This window comes from Schistocerca gregaria, chromosome 2 (assembly GCF_023897955.1).
Source record: "Schistocerca gregaria isolate iqSchGreg1 chromosome 2, iqSchGreg1.2, whole genome shotgun sequence".
NCBI lineage: Eukaryota > Metazoa > Arthropoda > Insecta > Orthoptera > Acrididae > Schistocerca > Schistocerca gregaria.
This window is the reverse complement of record NC_064921.1, coordinates 385,832,262-385,858,607: the sequence shown is the minus strand read 5'-3', so window position 1 is coordinate 385,858,607 and position 26,346 is coordinate 385,832,262. Positions and strand designations below refer to the sequence as shown.

The following is a 26,346-nucleotide window of genomic DNA, read 5'->3' as shown; positions in this document are numbered from 1 at the left end:
TAATAGCGAATAGGCCTACTCCATCTCCAAATCGCCGACTACAATGAGAAATAGCACATGAATGAACGAAACTCAAAAGATTCAGAGAAATTCATTAAAACATTCAACAACTTACCGTGGACCCGTCTGAAATCTATTGAACCAATCTGGGTAAACTGGCCAACTCGACCCAGAAAGCTACGGTCTAAAAGAAGATTGGAGAAATGAGTGGCAGTCTTTCTATGGTCATGAGAAGGTAAGGAAGATAGATCCGACCATCTAACTACCGGGCGCGCACCAACCAAGAAAAATGTGGAGCTGCCTCTACGTCCCAAGAACGAATTATCGCGACGGTTCGGTGATTATTTATGCAGCAATATCGTGGTATTATATGGATCCTGTGGTTACTCTACAAGGTCGCATTATTGCCAGGGGTTATCTGACCATTTTGACTGATCAGGACCATCCGATGGTATAATGTTTGTTCTGTAATGGTACAATGTCTGTCTCCCAAGATGATAGGTTCTCTGTTCTCACAGCTCGCATCGTCCAGAACTAGTTTTGTGAGCACGAGGATGAATAGTCGCATCTCCCCTGGCCACTACAGTCACCAAGTCTTACTGACCGTTTGTGGTCTACTTAATAGTAGGGTGCGTGATCGCTGTCGAACTCTGTCATCATTACCTGAACTTGTCACTATTTTTCAGCGATAATAGTATGAGATTCCCTTGAAAACCATACAGAACCTTTATGTATCCTTTTCGAATATATATAAAAGGACTGTACAAAAATATGGAAACACGAAAAACACTTTACCATTACACGGAAGAGTGCCAGGACCGAAAATATGGAGAAGTTTGCTCACTAGCACGAAAGCTTCTGATCGTTTCACATTATTTTATCATATCCTAAATCGCTTTAATGTATGGACTTATAAAATACAGGGTGTTTATAAATGAATATAAGGGTTTTAACGCTTTATAATATTTATTATATTAAACTTACTGTTCTAAATGATATGTCACATTATTTTATCTAAAACCTGAATCGCTTTAATGTATGCATTTATAAAATACAGGGTGTTTATAGATGAATATCGGGGTTTTAACGCTTTACAATATTTATTTTATTAAATTTACAGTTCTAAATGATATGTCACATTATTTTATCTTATCCTGAATCGCTTTAATGTATAAACTTATAAAAAACAGCGTGTTTATAAATGAATATCAGGGTTTTAATGCTTTATAATATTTATTATATTAAACTTACAGTTCTAAATGATATGTAACATTATTTTATCTTATCCTGCATCGCTTTATAAATAAATATTGGGGTTTTAACGCTTTATAATATTTATTATATTAAACTTACAGTTATAAATGATATGTCAAATGAAAGAGCAACTCAAACAGTATTACCAAGAATCTTATAAATGTTCAATGTGAGCACCATTTGCCACACGGCACACTTCAAGTCTATAGCCGAGTTCTTCCCAAACGTTGATACGTGTGTCTTCAGCGATTGTAGCAACAGCTGCTTCAATCCGGTTTCTTAGTTCATGGAGGGCTGCTGGTAGCGGAGGCACGTACTCACGATCCTTGACGAAGCCCCAAAGGAAAAAATCGCATGGCGTTAGGTCGGGTGAACGTGGAGGCCATGCAAAAGCAAGCTCTGTCACTGGGCCCCTTGCGGCTTATCCAACGCTTGGGTACAGTGAAGTTCAACCACTGGTACCAAACACAACTGTTTGAGTTGATCTTTCATTTGACATATCATTTATAACTGTACATTTAATGTAATAAATAATATAAAGCGTTAAAACCCCGATATTCATTTATAAACACCCTGTATAACTGCGTAAGCCATACGCTAAATAAATGTAATAAATCTTCAAGAACTCGTTAGCTCCACGTGACTGTTCCTTGTAAAGCGAGAGAGAAAGAGAGTTGAGGGAACATTCATTCAGTTAATTTAAGCACTCCCTGTCTGCATTCAAAGCGTTCTTATTAGGCATTTAAGCCTGGTGATATAATTCTGCAAAACTTGTCGTTCTTTCCATAAATCTGGGATCGACTGTGACCGATCGATTGCGACTCGATCGAAGTATTCTCAATCGATTGCATCTTATGGAAACTACTTCGTTCGTTATAACACGAATCCTGCGTAATGAAAGTTCTTTCTAATGTAACATAGCATCATTCACAGGATCATTTAGTAATCGCGAAAGCGTTACGGAGATGATAGATAAACTCCATTGGAAGACTCTGCAGAAGAGACGCTCAGTAGCTCGGTACGGGCTTTTGTTAAAGTTTCGAGAACATACATTCACCGAAGAGTCAAGCAGTATATTGCTCCCTCCTACGTATATCTCGCGAAGAGACCATGAGGATAAAATCAGAGAGGTTAGAGCCCACACAGAAGCATACCGACAATCCTTCTTTCCACGAGCAATACGAGACTGGAATAGAAGGGAGAACCGATAGAGGTACACAGGGTACCCTCCGCCACACACCGTCAGGTGGCTTGCGGAGTATGGATGTAGATATAGATATTTTCGGCCAATAAATAAAATTTCTTAAGATTATACGATCCTTTCCATACCCGTCTTTTTGCTTATATTTGACCTGTATCAGCTTTCTGCGTGTGGCTCAAGTTTCCACGTTTGGCTTGTCTTTTAGAAGTAATCTGCAGCCGTTGTTGGCTGCTACAGATGATACCGTGAATACTAATGAATGTTAATCCGAAGAGATGTGGCAAAATAATTACTTGTGCAGACGATATCTCTGTTTGCCTGTAACTGGTTAGGTCTGTCTTTCACCTATCTCTCGGTTTTTGTCCTGACGGTATCTGGCACCGAACTACTTCTCTTTTAGCAGAGTTTCAGTTGACAGTTAATTAACATAATGGATAAGACGACAAAGGGAAGCTACGGACAAGAGAAAACGCTTATGTCCTGGTAAAATCTACTAAACTCTTCCACCAATAACATACAATGAACTGGCGAGGTAGCCTGAAGCATGAGTATAACGGTACATTTATTAAGGCCGGGTCCTGTTGCATCTTGCTTCAGGAGAAGAATATAAACCGTAGAACATTCATTCGTATGACAAGCATTGAATTAAAACGATTCAGCCCTGAACTACGGGGGAGTGCGAGGACAAAAAAATGACTCTGAGCACTATGGGACTTAACATCTGAGGCCATCAGTCCCCTAGAACTTAGCACTACTTAAACCTAACTAACCTAAGGACATCACACACATCCATGCCCGAGGCAGGCTTCGAACCTGCGATCGTAGCAGTCGCGCGGTTCCGGACTGAAGCGCCTAGAATCGCTCGGCCACCGTGGCCGACAGTGCGAGGACAGAAAACATGGAGAACTGTTTTCACTAGCATGAAAGCTGGAGGAAACCCTGGCAGGACACTTCAAACAAGCAGTCCGGATCACCTTAAATAGCTCCCGGTCTACTGTGTACTGAATGATTTGCAGCATAACTGCGAACGCTACTCGGAGATGAATTTAACATGTACAACCTCGCGAGCGGAACGCCCCATGGCGGCCAATGGTGCACAAAGCATGCTTACTGGCGCTAAGTTGGCGGCCTGTCCTGAACTCACAACCATAGTCATAATTCAAATTTCTATGACGATAATTTGACTCAAAAGACACGTCGTAATTCTGAGAGGCCGCTTGCATGACACCATGGGAATAGCGTTAATTGCCGTTACAATAAAAGCAGAAGCCACAGCTGAAGGGAGGCACCTGTGCTGAAAGGCTTCACACGATATTGATAAGTACCGGTAGTTCCTACACTTTGAGGGAAAAATTTTGTTTTACGCTCAGCTTGCACGGACGTGATTTCAAAATGATGTGTTCCCTTATGTGACAACGAAACTCGGGAGCAGTCGTCAAATGAAAATTTGGAAACGTCGTACCGTATTTCGCCGTATTTCGTTGTTTTTGTGTTATAACTTGTGTGCTGTGATAGTACGCCATTTCAAGGCAATGTCAAATTTAAGATTTATCGCACACATCACTCTTGGCACAATTTATTGTAATTAAATGTCACTTAATTACAAAAGTCTCCAGGATATCGTAAGACGAATGTCACTGTTCTGAAAGTTGAATGTACTGACCTTGGTGTAGTGATTACAGACATCGAGTCACGGAGTCAAACGAAGTAGGTTGTTGTCCCAGCTACACTCTATTTTTTTCCATCTTCGTTTTTGTAACAGATTCTGGGACACTCTTATGAATGTAATAGATGTATATTCTGCAATATTCGATGTTATTTACACACAAGAGCGGTCTCTCTCGGGAGTGACTTTGTTAGACTTTGTGACTTCAGTTCGATTAAAAACAGAACGATTAAACTGTTGCAAAAGAAGTGAGCAGCAGTGACAGTTGTATTCTTGCCTGCCACAAGTATTTACCTATATTTATGAATATTTCGCGATTTCCGAGGGTATGGTTAGGAACTTCAAGAGTATAGCTTAAATTACTGTAAGTGAAATGAGCAGAAATGACACCTGTATCCTTGCGTGTCATAAATACGTAGCTGTCTTTTACCGCGTGTGTTGTGATTTCCGTGGATCCACTCGTGGCGTACTGGGTCAACTGCTACCGAGGTCCGTGCTCGTGGCAACTTAATACGCATTTTTGGCATCACTTCGACGCAACCCAAAGGCGCCACTTACTGCTACCGACGCTCTGGGGGCTACAGATGATCGTATGTTCTCAACATGGCGCTGTATTGTTTTTCACTAAGGTGAAGTTGATGCATTGAAGGAGAGATATATTTCAGTGCATCGATCTCGTGAATTTGTTGAACATGTGGGACGCAGGTGGAATGTAGAAAATAAGAAATATTAAAATATTCGCCAGGAAGCGATGGAGAACACACTGGCTATGGTTTCCAGTCTGCAAGTCCACAGTCCTCTGGTACCCACTGAAAGGAATATTTCTTCTTTCTGTTTGCTCAGCAGGGTCAGGAACTATGTTTATAAACCAAAGTTTTGAGTTCTAACAGATTGATATATCTGATAAAATTTCACACGCACAACACTGTATTGGTCCTGATAATAATAATAATAATAATAATGATAATAATAATAATAATAATAATGATAACAATTAATAATAATAATAATAATAATAATAATAATAATAATAATAATAATAATGCCTCTAGCATGAACAGCGCTACAAGCAGTTCAAACGCTACCTCTACGGTAAGTTCCAATTAAATGGTATTTCGCTCCGACTTCTGATCATTAACGTTAATTGCTCGTCACAAAAGTGGAAAATAATATCAGCACTTGCCACGCGGTTTTGTTAATATTACTGTCGGCACACGAACAGTTACTTCCACGAAATCTAAGCGACTTCACTTCATATTTATAACGAAAACATACTTTTAGTTGCAGCCTGGCTGTGACGTCACCCGAGGAAGCGCGTAAGGCGGCGTTTGACATACGCGGACCGATTGGTAGCTGGGTGCGAAGTGTGTGTCACTGCCTCTCAGTCCTTATTTATATTTGGGCGCTGCGGGCGGCCGAAGGGAACGTCTGCCTTCATCCGCTCTATGCCCGGTAGCGGCATCTAAAAGACCGCTTTCTCGCAAATGTTGTTGTTGTGCGGTCTTCAGTCCTGAGACTGGTTTGATGCAGCTCTCCATGCTACTCTATCCTGTGCAAGCTTCTCCATCTCCCAGTACCTACTGCAACCTACATCCTTCTGAATCTGCTTAGTGTATTCATTTCTTGGTCTCCCTCTACGATTTTTACCCTCCACGCTGCCCTCCAATGCTAAATTTGTGATCCCTTGATGCCTCAAAACATGTTGTACCAACCGATCCCTTCTTCTAGTCAAGTTGTGCCACAAACTTCTCTTCTCCCCAATCCTATTCAATACCTCCTCATTAGTTACGTGATCTACCCATCTAATCTTCAGCATTCTACTGTAGCACCACATTTCGAAACCTTCTATTCTCTTCTTGTCCAAACTAGTTATCGTCCATGTTTCACTTCCATACATGGCTACATTCCAAACAAATACTTTCATAAACGACTTCCTGATACATAAATATATACTCGATGTTAAAAATTTCTCTTCTTCAGAAACGCTTTCCTTGCCATTGCTAGTCTACATTTTATATCCTCTCTACTTCGACCGTCATCAGTTATTTTACTTCCTAAATTGCAAAACTCCTTTACTACTTTAAGTGTCTCATTTCCTAATCTAATTCCCTCAGCATCACCCGATTTAATTTGACTACATTCCATTATCCTCGTTTTGCTTTTGTTGATGTTCATCTTATATCCTCCTTTCAAGACACTGACCATTCCTTTCAACTGCTCTTCCAAGTCCTTTGCCGTCTCTGACAGAATTACAATGTCATCGGCGAACCTCAAAGTTTTTATTTCTTCTCCATGAATTATAATACCTACTCCAAATTTTTCTTTTGTTTCCTTTACTGCTTGCTCAATATACAGATTGAATAACATCGGGGAGAGGCTACAACCCTGTCTTACTCCTTTCCCGACAACTGCTTGCTTTTCATGTCCCTCGACTCTTATAACTGCCATCTGGTTTCTGTACAAATTGTAAATAGCCTTTTGCTCCCTGTATTTTATCCCTGCCACCTTTAGAATTTGAAAGAGAGTAATCCAGTCAACATTGTCAAAAGCTTTCTCTAAGTCTACAAATGCTAGAAACGTAGGTTTGCCTTTCCTTAATCTTTCTTCTAAGATAAGTCGTAGGGTCAGTATTGCTTCACGTGTTCCAATATTTATACAGAATCCAAACTGATCTTCCCCGAGGTCGGCTTCTACTAGTTTTTCCATTCGTCTGTAAAGAATTCGTGTTAGTATTTTGCAGCTGTGGCTTATTACACTGATTGTTCGGTAATTTTCACATCTGTCAACACCTGCTTTCTTTGGGATTGGAATTATTATATTCTTCTTGAAGTCTGAAGGTATTTCGCCTGTTTCATACATCTTGCTCACCATATGGAAGAGTTTTGTCAGGACTGGTTCTCCCAAGGCTGTCAGTAGTTCCAATGGAATGTTGTCTACTCCGGGGGCCTTGTTTCAACTCAGGTCTTTCAGTGCTCTGTCAAACTCTTTACACAATATCATATCTCCCATTTCATCTTCATCTACATCTTCTTCCATTTCCATAATATTGTCCTCAAGTGCATCGCCCTTGTACAGGCCCTCTATATACTCCTTCCACCTTTCTGCTTTCCCTTCTCCCTGAAACTCAGTACAACCTCTGGTTCTTTCAGTTTATCCAGGTCCCATCTTATTAATTTCCCTCATTTTTGCAGTTTCTTCAGTTTTAATCTACAGGTCATAACCAATAGATTGTGGTCAGAGTCCACATCTGCCCGTGTAAATGTCTTACAATTTAAAACCTGGTTCCTAAATCTCCGTCTTACCATTATATAATCTATCTGATACCTTTTAGTATCTCCAGGGTTCTTCCATGTATACAACCTTCTTTCATGATTCTTAAACCAAGTGTTAGCTATGATTAAGTTGTGCTCTGTGCAAAATTCTACCAGGCGGCATCCTCTTTCATTTCTTAGCCCCAATTCATATTCACCTACTATGTTTCCTTCTCTCCCTTTTCCTACACTCGAATTTCAGTCACCCATGACTATTAAATTTTCGTCTCCCTTCACTATCTGAATAATTTCTTTTATTTCATCATACATTTCTTCAATTTCTTCGTCATCTGCAGAGCTAGTTGGCATATAAACTTGTACTACTGTAGTAGGTGTGGGCTTCTTATCTATCTTGGTCACAATAATGCGTTCACTATGCTGTTTGTAGTAGCTTACCCGCATTCCTATTTTCCTATTCATTATTAAACCGACTCCTGCATTGCCCGTATTTGATTTTGTGTTTATAACCCTGTATTCACCTGACCAAAAGTCTTGTTCCTCCTGCCACCGAACTTCCAAGGGATCTGACATTCCACGCTCCAATCCGTAGAACGCCAGTTTTCTTTCTCCTGATAACGACATCCTCTTGAGTAGTCCCCGCCCGGAGATCCGAATGGGGGACTAGTTTACCTCCGGAGTATTTTAACCAAGAGGACGCCAGCATCATTTAATCATACAGTAAAGCTGCATGCCCTTGGGAAAAATTACGGCCGTAGTTTCTCCTTGCTTTCAGCCGTTCGCAGTACCACAAACAGCAAGGCCGTTTTGGTTAATGTTACAAGGCCAGATCAGTCAATCATCCAGACTGTTGCCCTTGCAACTACCGAAAAGGCTGCTGCCCCTCTTCAGGAACCACACGTTTGTCTGGCCTCTCAACAGATAACCCTCCGTTGTGGTTGCACCTATGGTACGGCTATCTGTATCGCTGAGGCACGCAAGCCTCCCCACCAACGGCAAGGTCCATGGTTCATGGGGAGGTTCTCGCAAATATACTATTTAATAACTCTGTTATGAAACAATTTACGATCTTCGTAACTTTTATACGAAAGGAGCTAAGTTGGCTTTAATTACAGAAAAAGTTTTAGCTCGACTACATTTAAACTTTGCAGCTAGAATTTTTAGAACGGAACCGACAATAGAACATGACTTCTGAACCACAACTTTTACAGACCCTAAACTGACTGTTATTTACATCAAGGTCTTGAAGCTTGTTATAGCTTTATTATTTAATAGGGTTTATCAGGTGGTGTAATAAGAGCTTTCTTTCATTAATATAAATGATACTTAATCTATTACAAATAAGGACGTTTTTGTACCAAATTTTGTTTTCAGTGAATTACCCGGAAACTATTAGAAGTAGCTTAATGGGGCCACATTGTTAAGGTTTTTGTACCAAACTGACCTTTTATACCCATTTCATCTTTTTAAATCTAATATTTAGCGCCTTCAGTTTTTTGTAAAACACCGATTTTGGCCAAATTATAGTTCCAATCAAGTTGAGACTTGTAACAGTTGGTTCAAATGGCTCTGAGCACTATGCGACTTAACTTCTGAGGTCATCAGTCGCCTAGAACTTAGAACTAATTAAACATAACTAACCTAAGGACATCACACACATCCATGCCCGGGGCAGGATTCGAACCTGCGACCGGAGCGGTCGCTCGGCTCCAGACTGTAGCGCCTAGAACCGCACGGCCACTCCGGCCGGCTGTAACAGTTGATTTTGACATACATTTGAACATTCTGAATAATTTGTGGCTTTCTAGCTTTATTACTTAGCGCCACTTGTTTTTAATTTTAAACGATATATTTAGGGAGTCATATTCATCTGATCACTCTGAGATTTAACAGTTTAAACATCAATATACTGAAGCATTTGTTGACGACGTTTGGAAAAGCTACTTTAATTTTTAATTTCATCCTTAGATTTTGGGTCAATAGTTTGTATGCTGCGCACAGGCGCATTATGGTGACGTGGCACTAGTGGCAGTCAACTGGGGTAAGTCCAGGCTCACTCGCTCGCCTCTGTACCTCTCAAATGATACACCGCTTGTTTTGTCAGAAACAGAACAATACTAAACAAACATTATTCGAAGTTTCTGTTAGTTATTTATATATTAAAAAAACACCTCAATAAACTTACGAGGTTGTGTGAGCGCGTCTCTGGACAACAAAAGACTAGAAGATAAGTATACAGGTGAGTCGCTAACTATTGCCACCAAGAATAACTCCGAAAGTATGGTAGGAGCTGAAACGTTTGTGGGAAAAAGTTATATGAGACAACGGGGCCCATAATATAACGTTGGTTTTTTGTTGCTAGGTGGGGTAGCGTCAGGGATATGAATGAAACTTTGTTTTTTTAAATGGGATGCTATATTTTGATACTTATTTTCTGATAGCAGCTATCGAGATGATTCCAATGACGTGTAACAGTTGGGTCTTTGAAGGTCAACGACGGTCAGAAAGGTGGAATGAACGTCCATTTAGAGAAGGTGTTCAAATTCCTTATCACATCGGCACTTACCGAAACACATTCACTGACAGTTCTCTCTCGCATATCTTCAGGTGTAGTTGGAACGTCTTTATAAACAATGTCTTTTACGAATCCACTCCAAGAAAAAATCCAAAAGTGTCAAGTCTGGCGAACGAGCCCGCCACGACACATCTCCTCCGCGTCCAATACAACGATTTGGGAATTGTATCTGCATCTCATTTCTAGCCATCAGCAAAAAATTTCCAGACACCCATCGTGTTGATACCACATTCTGTTCCTTGTCCCTAAAGGTATTTCTTCCAATAGCAGACCTAATGTTTCTTGCAGGAATGTGGTGTACTTCGTACCATTAAGATTTCCTTCGATGAAATAGGGGCCTATAATACTGTCCTCCAAAATCCCACACCATACATTCACTGACCACGGTTTTTTGGTGTGCAACTTGCAGCAGACAACATGGATTTTCAGTTGCCCAATAATGATGCATGTTATGCAAATTAACATTTCCATGATTTGTGAATGTAGACTCGTTAGTAAATAAAATCAAATTAATAAATGTGTCATCCTGCTGAGTCTGAAATTGAGCCAATCGGCAGAATTCACTGCGACGCAAACAATCTGTTCCAGTTAATTCTTGGTGGAGACTGGTATGGTAAGGATGATACTTATGGTGATGCAGACCATGAACAACATTACTCTGGCTCAAGCCATATTCCCTTGCGATTTGATACGAACTAACACAAGGATCTCGAACCACAGCGGCAAGAGTACCAATTTCCGTTTCCTCGTTAGTAATATTCCTTTGCCGGATATGTTTCTGTTGCGTTAAAGATGCAGTTCTTCTCAGTTTACCATACACGGTGAGTACATTGAGGATATCTTTCAGCGTATAAGTCTGTAGCTCTCACTGAGTTTCGTGGAATTTTCCGTAAATGAGGAGCATATAGACTTGTTCTTCGAAGGAGTACATCATACACATTTGCTTGATTCGACGGTACTAGTCTTACCGTTCCTATTAGTGTTGTATTGCGAAACCGTCGAACGGTGTTTACATGTCAATGCCACGTTAGATGGATACGCCTTATTCGGCGAATATTTACTTTTTGCACGATATACGAAAGAGAAATGTCAGAGCATGTGCTTCGACAAGTGCCGAAGTGATAAGGAATACCACTCAGTCCATGATAAGAAGATTGCAGCACTGCATTGATACCAATGGTCATCACTTCGAACACCTTCTGTAAATGGACGTTCATTCCACCTTTGTGACCTTCGTTGACCTTCAAAAACCTTAATGTTACACATCATTGGATTCGTCTCGATAGCCGCTATCAGAAAATAAGCACCAAACTATAGCATCCCATTTAAAAAACAAAGTTGACCTTCATATCCCTGACGCGACCCACCTCGCAACAGAAAACCGTCGTATTATGGCCCCTACTGTCCCCTGAAACTTTTGTCTCACAAACTTTTCAGTTCCTATCATACTTTCTGAGTTATTCTTGGTGGCAATAGTTAAGTGACTCACCTGTATACACAGGAGTTGTGGATTTGGAAATATGCATAATTAGTGTGGATTCGAATTAATGCCATTTTAAGTGAACTTTAGGTTAGATCTCGGCACGAGGTGCCAATACACACCACACGCGCTAACATGCCAATGACACGTGATGTCACGACATTCGTCATTCGACCTTCTGTGGACGGCTTGTAGACTGTGTGTGTGCATTTTCTGTGTGATACTGAGTTTTCACGCAGTGGGCTGGCAGGATTCATTAAGCAATCTATAAGAATGACAGCACGAATTTGGACGCTCGAGGAGGAACAACTGAAATTTTATAGAAATACGTGTATGAGTATTTGTGTATGTATGTATGTGGCTATGCATGAGTAGCCCTCAGTTAAACGCTCTGAGACGGAGCGGCCCCGTAAGATATATAAGAGGCGATGAAATAGTTTATGTCTGAGGACGTTGTTGCAGCGTATATGCAACGTAGCGCATACAGATGCGTGTATGTAGCACGGACATGTAGGCAAAGTATTAGTTAGCCATTCGTGTCTTTGCGACGTGGGTGCAATAAATGTGGAAACATGAACTATGACGAAGTTGCTACTAAATGTGACCAAACAGGACCAACGCGCTGTTATTCTTTCCTTAGCTGCCGAAGAACAAACACCGGTAGAATAAAGGTCAGAGAATGAAGAATGTGTATGGGACAGCATGTTTGTCAGAAACAACCGTTGTGGAATGGTGCGCCAAGGAGTCCTGCTTCTTCATGATAACGCACGTCCCCACATCGTAAATTACGCGACGCAGAAGTTATACCAACTCAAGTGAGAGACACGCGAACCTCCGCCCTTTAGCGCTGATCTCTCCCCACGCAATTACATGCCTTCAGCCCCTTAAAAAGGGCATTCAAGGGTCGACGATTCCTGTCGAATGAGGGCGCGCAGCAGGCAGATACAGACTTCGTCACGCAGCAGGACACGCTGTTCTACCAAACTGGTATATTCAACCTGGGGACGATTGCCTCAGTAGTCACGGCGAGTTTGCCTGGTTGGCAAAGCGATTCTGGACTGTACGGCTTCGAACGGAAACTCTTTGATCGCCACTTGTAGTAAAATACATCTTTTAATAACATATTAAATTTTCAGTAATGTATTATAGAATTTAAACAACCAGGAAACATTTAAGATATGTACCACATGTTTTTGAATAATGACAGTCGGCCGGCCGCGGTGGTCTCGCGGTACTAGGGGCGCAGTCCGGAACCGCGCGACTGCTACGGTCGCAGGTTCGAATCCTGCCTCGGGCATGGATGTGTGTGATGTCCTTAGGTTAGTTAGGTTTGTTCTAGGGGACTGATGACCACAGCTGTTAAGTCCTATAGTGCTCAGAGCCAATAATGACAGTCAACATTTTTATAACTGTAAATATCAAGTGACGTTTTTCAAAAAGATAGCAACTAGCCTTGGACTGCACCTTGAAATGCGGGTTATTTCCGTGTAGGGATGGTCTTAGGGCGTGGCTCCTGCGGTAGCACATCTCTTGGGGGCTTCTGGAAGGCTCAACAAACGGTGCGTAAGGCATTGGTATTGTACTGTATGTTAACGGGGGACCTAGAAACGACGGAGAGGCTCCGTCCCAGCCGCAGCCGCAGTGGTCCACAACCCCACGACGACTGCCGCAGTCCACTTCATCCCTCCGCTGCCCCACACCGAACCCAGGGTTATTGTGCGGTTCTGCCCCCGGTGGACCCCCTCCCTCCCCCCAGGGAACGTCTCACACCAGACGACAGTAACAACTATGTTTGCGTGGTAGAGTAATGATGGTGAGCGCGTATGTGGGGAACTTGTTTGCGCAGCATTCGTCGACATAGTGTAACTGAGGCGCAATAGGGGAAACCAGCCCGCATTCACCGAGGCAGATGAAAAACCGCCTAAAAACAATCCACAGACTGGCCGGTTCACCAGACCTCGACACAAATCCGCTGGGCGAATTCGCGCCGGGGACCAGGCGCTCCTTCCCGCCTGGAAAAAGCAGTGTTACGAACAGTCTTTTGTTTCTGACACTGAAAATTCTATCTACCGGGTGGTTATAATTAAACTTTCCCTATTTCACAAGTTATAACATGGTAACTAATTACCGTACGAGTAAAAAACCTGGTAGCATTAATGTAAAGGAGAGAAGAGAAATAATGCAGAATCAGTTCAACTGAACACTTTTAATGTGCTGCTACGGTACATAATACCGTTACCTACCAGTACCATTACTGCTACAGAAGGGCTCAATATGGCGCCCATTAGTGTGCAGAAGGGTATCAAAACCCAGGATTCCATTCTGCACAGCAGAACGTAGCATGTCCGTAGGTATGCTGGCTGTCTCTCTTGATATGTTGAGCTTCGGATCAGCACATGTGTGAATGTTCCCCTGGTAAAACCTGTCCTTCTGGTAGAACCTCAACCAGAAATCACAAAGACTGAGTCAGATGATCGTGTCGGCCAAGCATTTGGAAACGATCGGTCGATAATTCCGACCGTTTCAAAATGTGTTTCATAGAAGCAGGTGAACTCCACGACCGATGTGCGGTGGGGCCCAATCTTGCATGAAAACCGTTGAGTTCAATGCACCTCTCACCTGGAGGATGGGTATGAGATGCTGGCGAATCATATCGCAATAGCGCTGGCCAGTGACAATGCACAGCTTCGGTCCTTGTGCGCCAACCTGTTCAAAAAAGAATGGGCCAATGATGAACGTAGCCGTGAAGCTACAGCTGGCGGTGGCACGCCCACCACACAGAGGAACTTCATGCACAGTGGCTGGAGGTGAAGACCGCCACAATCACCCATCAGAGAAAAATGAGCTTCGTCTGTCCATAGGATAGTCCAGGACCAGCCCTCGTCAACTTGAATCCTTGCGAGAAAGAGGAGAGCGAAGTCAACACGTCGTTGTGGGTCCTGTGGTGCAAGGTGCTGTACGATATGAATCTTGTACAGATACTATTTGAGAATGCCAAAATTAGATTTTCACTCTGCAGCGGAGTGTGCGCTGATATGAAACTTCCTGGTAGATTAAAACTGTGCGCCGGACCGAGACTAGAACTCGGGACCTTGGCCTTTCAGGGGCAAGTGCTCTACCATCTGCGCTACCCAAGCACGACTCACGCCCCGTAAAGTTTGGAAGGTCGGAGACGAGGTACTGGCAGAAGTAAAGCTGTGAGGACGGGGCGTGAGTTGTGCTTGGGTGGCTCAGATGGTAGATCACTTGCCCGTGAAAGGCAAAGGAGCCGAGTTCGAGTTTCCCTCCGGTACACAGTTTTAATCTGGCAGGAAGTTTCTTATTTGAGAATGCTTCGAAGCACTTTCCGTGTAGTGGACCGCAGGATGTTCAACTGTCGTGATTACAGCACGCGCACTGCCTGACTATCGGTAAATTGCGCGCAGCGTTGTCTGCCACAGCAACAGCGATTTCATCAAGTGCAACCGGGCGTCGGCCTCTTCCCGGAGCGACGCCCAGTTCTCCAGTCGCTTCGAACTTCTTCATCACGCTCCGCACAGCAGCTGGAGAAAGAGGACCCTTCCGTAAAGTCATTTCAGCCGGCGATATTCTCGAAGTGCAGCAAAAGCATTGCTCTTGTTTTGATAACAGTTTTTAACCTATAATGGTCTGCTCAATCTGTCCAAGCTGATGTTGACACTTCAACAAGTGCACTGCGACTGGTCACGTGTGTGGGACTATGAATCAAGATGACTGATCACGGTACCTGGTGGCCATATTTGGGACTGGGCGGTAGCACTGTGACTCATGGAAATCATGTACCCAATACATTCATGCTACCAAGTTTGGTATTCGTTTCCATTTTTAATGTGTTAAGGGAAGCGAGTGAGACAGGGTTGTAGCCTCTCCCCGATGTTATTCAATCTGCGTATTGAGCAAGGTAAAGGAAACAAAAGAAAAATTCGGAGTAGGTATTAAAGTCCATGGAGAAGAAATAAAAACTTTGAGGTTCGCCGATGACATTGTAATTCTGTCTGAGACAGCAAAGGACTTGGAAGAGCAGTTGAATGGAATGGGTAGCGTCTTGAAAGAAGTATATAAGATGAACTTCAACAAAAGCAAAACGAGGATAATGGAATGTAGTCGAATTAAGTCGGCTGATGCTGAGGGAATTAGATTAGGAAATGAGACACTTAAAGTAGTAAAGGAGTTTTTTCTATTTGGGGAGCAAAATAACTGATGATGGTCGAAGTAGAGAGGATATAAAATGTAAACTGGCAATGGCAAGGAAAGCGTTTCTGAAGAAGAGAAATTTCTTAACATCGAGTATAGATTTAAGTGTCAGGAAGTTATTTCTGAAAGTATTTGTATGGAGTGTAGCCATGTATGGAAGTGAAACATGGACGATAAATAGTTTGGACAAGAAGAGAATAGAATCTTTCCAAATGTGGTGCTACAGAAGAATGCTGAATATTAGATGGGTAGATCACATAACTAATGAGGAGGTATTGGATATAATTGGGGAAAAGAGGAGTTTGTGGCACAACTTGACTGGAAGAAGGGACCGGTTGGTAGGACATGTTCTGAGGGATCAAGGGATCACAAATTTAGTACTGGAGGGCAGCGTGGAGGGTAAAAATCGTAGAGGGAGACCAAGAGATGAATACACTAAGCAGATTCAGAAGGATGTAGGTTGCAGTTAGTACTGGTAGATGAAGAAGCTTGCACAGGATAGAGTAGCATGGAGAGCTGCATCTACATCTACATGACTACTCTGCAATTCACATTTAAGTGCTTGGCAGAGGGTTCATCGAACCACAATCATACTATCTCTCTACTATTCCACTCCCGAACAGCGAGCGGGAAAAACGAACACCTAAACCTTTCTGTTCGAGATCTGATTTCTCTTATTTTATTTTGATGATCATTCCTACCTATGTAGGTTGGGCTCAACAAAATATTTTCGCATTCGGAAGAGAAAGTTGGTGAGTGAAATTTCGTAAAAAGGTCTCGCCGCGACGAAAAACGTCTATGCTGTAATGACTTCCATCCCAACTCGTGTATCATATCTGCCACACTCTCTCCCCTATAACGCGATAATACAAAACGAGCTGCCCTTCTTTGCACCCTCTCGATGTCCTCCGTCAATCCCACCTGGTAAGGATCCCACACCGCGCAGCAATATTCTAACAGAGGACGAACGAGTGTAGTGTAAGCTGTCTCTTTAGTGGACTTGTTGCATCTTCTAAGTGTCCTGCCAATGAAACGCAACCTTTGGCTCGCCTTCCCGACAATATTATCTATGTGGTCCTTCCAACTGAAGTTGTTTGTAATTTTAACACCCAGGTACTTAGTTGAATTGACAGCCTTGAGAATTGTACTATTTATCGAGTAATCGAATTCCAACGGATTTCTTTTGGAACTCATGTGGATCATCTCACACTTTTCGTTATTTAGCGTCAACTGCCACCTGACACACCATACAGCAATCTTTTCTAAATCGCTTTGCAGCTGATACTGGTCTTCGGATGACCTTACTAGACGGTAAATTACAGCATCATCTGCGAACAACCTAAGAGAACTGCTCAGATTGTCACCCAGGTCATTTATATAGATCAGGAACAGTAGAGGTCCCAGGACGCTTCCCTGGGGAACACCTGATATCACTTCAGTTTTACTCGATGATTTGCCGTCTATTACTACGAACTGCGACCTTCCTGACAGGAAATCACGAATCCAGTCGCACAACTGAGACGATACCCCATAGCTCCGCAGCTTGATTAGAAGTCGCTTGTGAGGAACGGTGTCAAAAGCTTTTCGGAAATCTAGAAATACGGAATCAACTTGAGATCCCCTGTCGATAGCGGCCATTACTTCGTGCGAATAAAGAGCTAGCTGCGTTGCACAAGAGCGATGTTTTCTGAAGCCATGCTGATTACGTGTCAATAGATCGTTCCTTTCGAGGTGATTCATAATGTTTGAATACAGTATATGCTCCAAAACCCTACTGCAAACCGACGTCAATGATATAGGTCTGTAGTTAAATGGATTACTCCTACTACCCTTCTTGAACACTGGTGCGACCTGCGCAATTTTCCAATCTGTAGGTACAGATCTATCGGTGAGCGAGCGGTTGTATATGAGTGCTAAGTAGGGAGCTATAGTATCAGCGTAATCTGAAAGGAACCTAATCGGTATACAATCTGGACCTGAAGACTTGCCCGTATCAAGCGATTTGAGTTGCTTCGCAACCCCTAAGGTATCTACTTCTAAGAAACTCATGCTAGCAGATGTTCGTGTTTCAAATTCTGGAATATTCCATTCGTCTTCCCTGGTGAAGGAATTTCGGAAAACTGCGTTCAATAACTCCGCTTTAGCGGCGCAGTCGTCGATAACAGTACCATCGGCACTGCGCAGCGAAGGTATTGACTGCGTCTTGCCGCTTGTGTACTTTACATACGACCAGAATTTCTTCGGATTTTCTACCAAATTTCGAGACAATGTTTCGTTGTGGAACCTATTAAAGGCATCTCGCATCGAAGTACGTGCCAAATTTCGCGCGTCTGTAAATTTTAGCCCATCTTCAGGATTTCGCGTTCTTCTGAACTTCGCATGCTTTTTCCGTTGCCTCTGCAACAGCGTTCGGACCTTTTTTGTGTATCACGGGGGATCCGTTCCATCTCTTACCAATTTATGAGGTATGAATATCTCAATTGCTGTTGCTACTATATCTTTGAATTTGAGCCACATCTCGTCTACATTCGCATAGTCAGTTCGGAAGGAATGGAAATTGTCTTTTAGGAAGGCTTCTAGTGGCACTTTATCCGCTTTTTTAAATAAAATTATTTTGCGTTTGTTTCTGATGGATTTGGAAGAAATGGTATTGAGCCTAGCTACAATGACCTTGTGATCATCAAACCAGTCTCAGGACTGACGACCACTACAACAACAACGTGTTAAATGGGGAAAGCAGATTGCGCAGCTCCTACCTGCTTTGTGCGTTTGCGCTGAAACGCTAACCATTAGCGTACTTTGAGGGACCGACCTCTGGGCGCAGGCGAGTCCGCAGGGCTCGGCGTCGTCCTGGCAGGGCAGGCGCGCCTTCTTCAGCGCCTCCGGGTCGTAAAGGTCGAACTCGCGGCGCGTCTCGGGCCGCTGCTGCTCGGCGCGGAACTTGTTGATCTCCTCGCTCAGCCTGCGCCGCTCCTGCCACATCCACCAAAGCATCGATCACTTACTGTCTCGCAGTGTCTTTTCCGTTTGATTTTATGGAGCACGGTGTATTTAACTCCTTTAACATGCGCAGTGCATAGTGATACAGATTATCGTGCTGTACCACTGAAGAATTGACCACCTACACGATGAACAGTACAGTAAAACATTTAGTACAATGTATGTTGAAGCCGGCCGGTGTGGCAAAGGGGTTCTAGGCGCTACAGTCTGGAACCGCGCGACCGCTACGGTCGCTGGTTCGAATCCTGCCTCGGGCATGGGTCTGTGTAATGTCCTTAGGTTAGTTAGGTTAAAGTACTTCTGAGTTCTAGTGGACTCGTGACCGCAGAAGTTAAGTCCCATAGTGCTCAGAGCCATTTTTTTGTATGTTGATGTTAAAGATTTTTCATAGTAATAATTGTTTAAAACTACCAAGTGTACCGGTGTTTTTTGTTTTGTTTTCCTCTGCTGAACGGATGTCGCGAAGATGAACAGAGCTCTGACACCTGCAGGAAGAAGCCAGAGACTGCACAAAATCCCCTGCGGCGGTCATTAATATAATAAAAGAAAATGAACATTAGAAGTTGAGCTGGATGTTGTCAACACTGTACTCATTTCTTGTTATCATTCAAAAGGTTCAAATGGATCTGAGCACTATGGGACTTAACATCTGAGGTCATCAGTCCCCTAGAACTTAGAACAACTTAAACCTAACTAACCTAAGGACATCACACACATCCATGCCCGAGGCAGGATTCGAACCTGCGACCGTATCGGTCGCTCGGTTCCAGACTGAATCGCCTAGAACCGCTCGTCCACTGCGGCCGGCTCTTGTTCTGGGCGCGACATGTACTGTATTACCCGAAGCCTTAATACGAGGCACTGGTCTCTACTCTTTGGTGTTTAATAAGCCAAGTGGAAGTGGTTTTGAACACAAAAATTAGTAACGAAGTTTTGCATATTTTCTGAAATATTCATTAAGAAGTTTATTCTCAGTTGCGTCTTGATGAAGGTTTAAACCACTTTCTTTCATGAGCCGAAAATGTACTAGATCTCCAGGTTTGCTTCCGCCGTTTTTTCTCGAAGTTCGGGGCTTTATTGTGAAAAACAAATTATGATTCATAGTATTGTCCATCGCTGGCCACTGCATTCTCCCATCTTTCGGATAGCATACGAATCCCGTGATGGAAGAACTGGGCGTCCTTTTCGGGGATCCAAGAATTGATTGAATTTTGCACTTGTTCGTATGATCTGAAGTGCTGGTCAGCCACACCTTATGCCACTGATCGGAAAAGGTGGAAGTCAGTAAGGGCAACGTATGGAGATTACGGCGGGAGGGATAGGACTTCTCATTTGAACGTTTCCATGTGTATTTTGACGGGTTTTGCGACGCAGGGTCGAGCACCGACCCGCTGCAAAATTACCTATACGTGTCTATCACTGTATTGTGGCAGTTTGTGTTTCACTGCTGGGCTCGAACGCATAAATTGCTTTCGATAATGATATCCTGTGACTGTCTTCGTCTGTTTCACTAGCTACGAAAACGTTCTGTGTTCTACCGCCAAGCCGGTCTTAGACATCAAAATCACCGTTCTTAAGGCGTTGAAAACAACCTCTGCACGTTCTTCCACTAATAGTTCCCTCGCCATTGGTCTTACTCTGCATTTTAAGAGCCACAGCCGCAGATTTCTCCATGTTCAAGCAGAAAATTAAAACTTCACGCAAATGGCAAGAAATGGCTATGTAAGTTGACGTACTTAATCGGGAATAACCTTATGATGCAATCAAAAATGCCGGCCGGGGTGGCCGAGAGCGGTTCTAGCGCTACTGTCTGGAACCAAGCAACTGCTACGGTCGCAGGTTCGAATCCTGCCTTGGGCATGGATGTGTGTGATGTCCTTAGGTTAGTTAGGTTTAGTAGTTCTAAGTTCCAGAGGACTGACGAGCTCAGCAGTTAAGTCCCATAGTGCTCAGAGCCATTTGAACCAATCGGAAATCCACTAATATTTTTATGGCATTATGTTTACAGATGGCTAAGCTTACTGTATTACGCCTATGACCAACCACCCGATCGCCACTTGCCGCTACTGCCGTATTTTACAAAACGGCTGAAGCAAATTTGTAGACCTAATATTTAAATAATAAATCGTACAAAAATTAAGAAGTGTTATATTTGCGATTGAAATAGTTTGCCGAGATGTTGTTGTTGTTGTTGTTGTTGTTGTGGTCTTCAGTCCTGAGACTGGTTTGATGCAGCTCTCCATGCTACTCTATCCTGTGCTAGGTTCTGGGAGCAGTATCAACTGCAACCTACATCCTTCTGAATCTGCTAAGTGTATTTATCTCTTGGTCTCCCTCTACGATTTTTACCCTCCACGCTGCCCTCCAATGCTAAATTGATGATCCCTTGATGCCTCAGAACATCTCCTACCAACCGAAATCTTCTTCTAGTTAAGTTGTGCCACAAACTTCTCTTCTCCCCAATCCTATTCAATACCTCCTCATTAGTTAAGTGATCTACCCATCTAATCTTCAGCATTCTTCTGTAGCACCACATTTCGAAAGCTTCTATTTTCTTCTTGTCCAAACTAGTTATCGTCCATGTTTCACTTCCATACATGGCTACGCTCCATACAAATACTTTCAGAAATGACTTCCTGACACTTAAATCTATACTCGATGTTAAAAATTTCTCTTCTTCAGAAACGCTTTCCTTGCCATTGCCAGTCTACATTTTATATCCTCTCTACTTCGACCATCATAAGTTATTTTGCTCCCCAAATAACAAAACTCCTTTACTACTTTAAGTGTCTCATTTCCTGATCTAATTCCCTCGGCATCACCTGAGTTAATTCGACTACATTCCATTATCCTCGTTTTGCTTTCGTTGATGTTCATCTTATACCCCCCTTTCAAGACGCTGTCCATTCCGTTCAACTGCTCTTCCAAGTCGTTTGCTTTCTTTGACAGAATTACAATGTTATCGGCGAACCTCAAAGTTTTTATTTCTTCTCCATGGATTTTAATACCTACTCCGAATTTTCTTTTATTTCCTTCACTGCTTGCTCAATATACAGATTGAATAACATCGGGGATAGGCTACAACCCTGTCTCACTCCCTTCCCAACTACTGCTTCCTTTCATACCCCTCGGCTATTATAACTGTCATCTGGTTTCTGTACAAATTGTAAATAGCCTTTCGCTCCCTGTATTTTACCCCTGCCTCCTTCAGAATTTGAAAGAGAGTATTCCAGTCAACATTGTCAAAAGTTTTCTCTGAGTCTACAAATCCTAGAAACGTAGGTTTGCCTTTCCTTAATCTAGTTATAAGATAAGTCGTAGGGGCAGTATTGCGTCCCGTGTTCCAATATTTCTACGGAATCCAAACTGATCTTCCCCAAGGTCGGCTTCTACTAGTTTTTCCATTCGTCTGTAAAGAATTCGCGTTAATATTTTGCATCCGTGACTTATTAAACTGATAGTTCGATAATTTTCACATCTGTCAACACCTGCTTTCTTTGGGATTGGAATTATCATATTCTTCTTGAAGTCCGAAGGTATTGCGCCTGTCTCATACATCTTGCTCACCAGATGGTAGAGTTTTGTCAGGACTGGCTCTCCCAAGGCCGTCAGTAGTTCTAATGGAATGTTGTCTACTCCTGGGGCCTTGTTTCGACTCAGGTCTTTCAGTGCTCTGTAAAACTCTTCACACAGTATTGTATCTCCCATTTCATCTTCATCTACACCCTCTTCCATTTCCATAATATTGTCATCAAGTACATTGCCCTTGTATAGATCCTCTATATACTCCTTCCACCTTTCTGCTTTCCCTTCTTTGCTTAGAACTGGGTTTCCATCTGAGCTCTTGATATTCATACAAGTGGTTCTTTTTTTTCCAAAGGTCTCTTTAATTTTCCTGTACGCAGTATCTATCATAGCCCTAGTGATATAAGGCTCTACATCCTTGCATTTGTCCTCTAGGCATCCCTGCTTAGCCATTTTGCACTTCCTGTCGATCTCATTTTTGAGACGTCTGTATTCCTTTTTGCCTGCTTCATTTACTGCATTTTTATATTTTCTCCTTTCATCAATTAAATTCAATATTTCTTCTGTTACCCAAGGATTTCTACTAGCCCTCGTCTTTTTACCTACTTGATCCTCTGCTGACTTCACTACTTCATCCCTCGAAGCTACCCATTCTTCTTCTACTGTATTTATTTCCCCCATTCCTGTCAATTTTTCCCTTATGCTCTCCCTGAAACTCTGTACAACCTCTGGTTCTGTCAGTTTATCCAGGTCCCATCTCCTTGAATTTCCACGTTTTTTCAGTTTCTTCAGTTTTAATCTACAGTTTATAACCAATAGATAGTGGTCAGAGTCGACATCTGCCCCTGGAAATGTCTTTCAATAATCAGACCTTCAGTACATTCATCGGAATGTAATAAGTATTATTGTTGATTATCTAGGTCACAAGGACAATCGACAGTAAATTTTCATGATTCAGAGAGATTTTAACCAGTGGCATTAACATTTCTCGCCTTTTTCCATCTCAAGGGAGACAAACCTGTAGACTGGTAATTTTTTTTAAGGTAGTAGTAGCATCCGAGCAGTCCGCTTACGATGGTGTGTGGTCAGCGGAGATGACTGCTACGTGGGGGATCCGGCTTAAATTTCCCGTACTGGCAGGGATTTTTTTCCTCGGTGGGAGGAACGGAACGAGGAGCACTGTGCCTCGTGAGGCCAGCGGAGGAACTACTCGACCGATCAGTAACGGCTCTGGGAACAAGAAACCCGACAACGGCCGAGAGAGCGGTGTGCCCCCCACCAGCCCCTGCTGCACCTGATGGCCCGACGACCTAAGTGGCGCGCCCAGTTGCACTATCTAGGACCGCAACGTGGAACTCTACTTGCTTTACTAGTGTACACACAGCAGTAAACGGCCAGAGTAGAGTTTACATACATTCATTAGTCGAAACGACAACATTTGCGCTACATATAAATAACCACTACACCGCAAGGCACTCAGTATTATGCAAATGGAAGACTATTTTACCTCCGGAATATTTTATCCATCATACCACCGTCATTAAGTCATACGCTAGGACTGCATATTCTAGTAAATATAACACGTGTACTTTTCTCTTGCTTTCGCCAGTTCGCCGTACCGACACAACAAGGTGATGTTGGTTACTGTTACGAGGTCAGTTATTTTATAGGATGTGCTACATTTATGAAGCTAAAGCACTGGACGTAAACTCGATAAATGACTGTACAATTTGTATCTTTGGGCAGGTACTACCCAGGAAGATGTTGTCATCAGAAAAAAAAATCAATTGCATTTTAAGGGGTTGGGGCATGGAATGTCAGTTCCCTCAATCGGGCACGTGGATAGAGACTTTGAAAACAGAAGTGAATAGGCTGAAGATAAACATAGTGGGAAAAAGCAAAATGCAGTGGCAGACTGAAAATGCTATCTGATCAGGTGAGTACAGAGTTATCAACACAAAATCAAGTACGGGTAATGTAGGTTTAATAATGAATTAGGAAACCGGAATACGGGTAAAATACTGTGAATAACTTGGTGGACGCATTATCGTAAGCCAAGACAGACACGAATCCAACACCCACCACAGTAATAGAAACCTGTATGGCAACTAGCACTGTAGATGATGTAGATACGAAAGAATGTATCATTACATAAAATAATTTATTCAGATAGTTAAGAGACAAAAAAATTTCATTGTGATGGGGGGCTGGAAGTCGGCAGAAAGAAAAAGGAAGAGAAGGAAAACTACCATGGGTTGGTTCAAATGGCTGTGAGCACTACGGGACTTAACTTCTGAGGTAATCAGTCCCCTACAACTTAGAACTACTTAAACCTAACTAACCTAAGTACATCACACACATCCATGCCCGACGCAGGATTCGAACCTGCGACCGTAGCGGTCGCGCGTTTCCAGACTGTAGTTCCTAGAACCGCTCGGTCACACAGGCCGGCCCTGGGAATGTGGACTGGGGGAAGGGGGTGAAAGAGAAGACAGCAGAAGACGAATGGGTGGCTTGCTGGGATGAAATAATGAAGACAAAAGGGAATCAAATAGGCAAAAGACAAGATCTAGTGGAAATTCGTGTATATCACAGAAGATATTGAATTTAACTGATAGAAGGAGAAAATATAATAATGGTGAATATGAAGCACGCGGAAGGGGATACAGACGCATAAAAACAGGATGTGCAGGAAGTGCAAAGTGATAAAGCAGGAATGGCTATAGGATAAATCCAAAGCTTTAGAAGCGTGCATTTTTATGGGAAAAACAGATGTCGCCTGTAGGAAAATAAAAGAAATCTTCGAAGAAATGAAAAGCAACTGTATGAATGTTGTGGGTTCAAATGGCAAGCCAGTACTACGCAAAGAAGGGAAAGCTGAAAGATGCAAGGAATACACACAAGCAAGGTCTATACAATAAATCGAAACATGAATACAGTACTATTGAAAGTAAGAGTAAATAGAAGTGGACGAGCTGCAAAACAGAATACCTCGAGAAGCATTAAAAAAAAAAAAGACTGAAGGACTTAAGTCGAAACAACACCCCTAGAGTAGGCGAAATTCCATTATAACGACTGCAAAGACTATTCCATCTTATATACAAGATATGTGAGACAGGAGAAATATGCTCAGGCATCAAAATACTGTAATAATCGCAGTTCAAAAGAAAGAAGATGCTGAAAGGTGTGATTATTATCTATCTGTCAGATTAATAAGCCTTGGTTGCAAAATGCTGGCAAGAAATCTTTACCGAAAACTGATAAGACTGTGCAGGCCGATGTCGGAGAAGACCGGTTGGTTTTCCAGAGAAATGTGGGAACACGCAAGAGAATTCTGCCCCAAAAATAGATTGAAAAAAGGCAGTCATATGCATTTGTATGTTTAGAGGAAGTTTTTGGCAATGTTGGCTGTAATACTCCCTTTGAAATTGTAAGGTGTCAGGCAAATCCAACACCTTACATGAAAACCCTGACATGATAAGCAAATCCAGTAGTATGTCACATAGCTCCGAATAAATCGTGACATTAAATTAACCAAAGTAATACGAGTAACAAGTGAACAAATGGAATACCACAGACTAACACAAGAATGCCTAAATGCATGTCGTACCTCCCCACCGTGAGGCAGACGCAGTTCCGAGGGGAGAAACGAGGACAGAAGCCGAGAGCAGAACCGTGTTAAGCTAGGAAAGAGAGGGGCTGGGCACCCACGCCACGAGCCTACCTGTACAACTATACAACCCGCACGTTTTAGCGTCAGGCTTTTTCGCGTCTCAGGTATGTCAAGGACAACCCCCAGCCCATGTTAAAAGCTAGAGCCCTCCAGAAAAGCAGTATAGATCTTACGATAACACGAAAAGGGCCACTACCACCCGCAAGTTTTAGCGTGACACTTTTTCGCGTGTCTGTTACATTAGGATCACTCCCCAGCCCATGTTAAAAGATAGAGCCCTCCAGAAGAGCAGTATAGATCTCACGATAACGCTAAAAGGACCACACTAGCTGCAGGTTTTAGCGTGAGACTTTTTAGCGTCTCTGTTACGTTGCAAACTTTAAAAACATTGCCCCACCACGAAAAGTATAACGTTTCTTATTGGATAGACAGAATTTTTGTAGGCGGAGCTTAAGGTTAACATTGAGACCCTGATTGGTCAGATGAAAACA

At 42.7% G+C, this 26,346-nt stretch overlaps 1 protein-coding gene across 1 annotated transcript in view; it reads right to left on the bottom strand.

The window, feature by feature from the left end:
- LOC126336163 (RIB43A-like with coiled-coils protein 2) overlaps positions 1–26,346 on the bottom strand; it is a 152,827-nt gene that overhangs the window by 70,992 nt on the left and 55,489 nt on the right. The window contains exon 3 of the mRNA XM_049999655.1: positions 18,470–18,630. Coding sequence (XP_049855612.1) covers positions 18,470–18,630 — 161 coding nt within the window. The remainder of the gene's footprint in view (positions 1–18,469; positions 18,631–26,346) is intronic.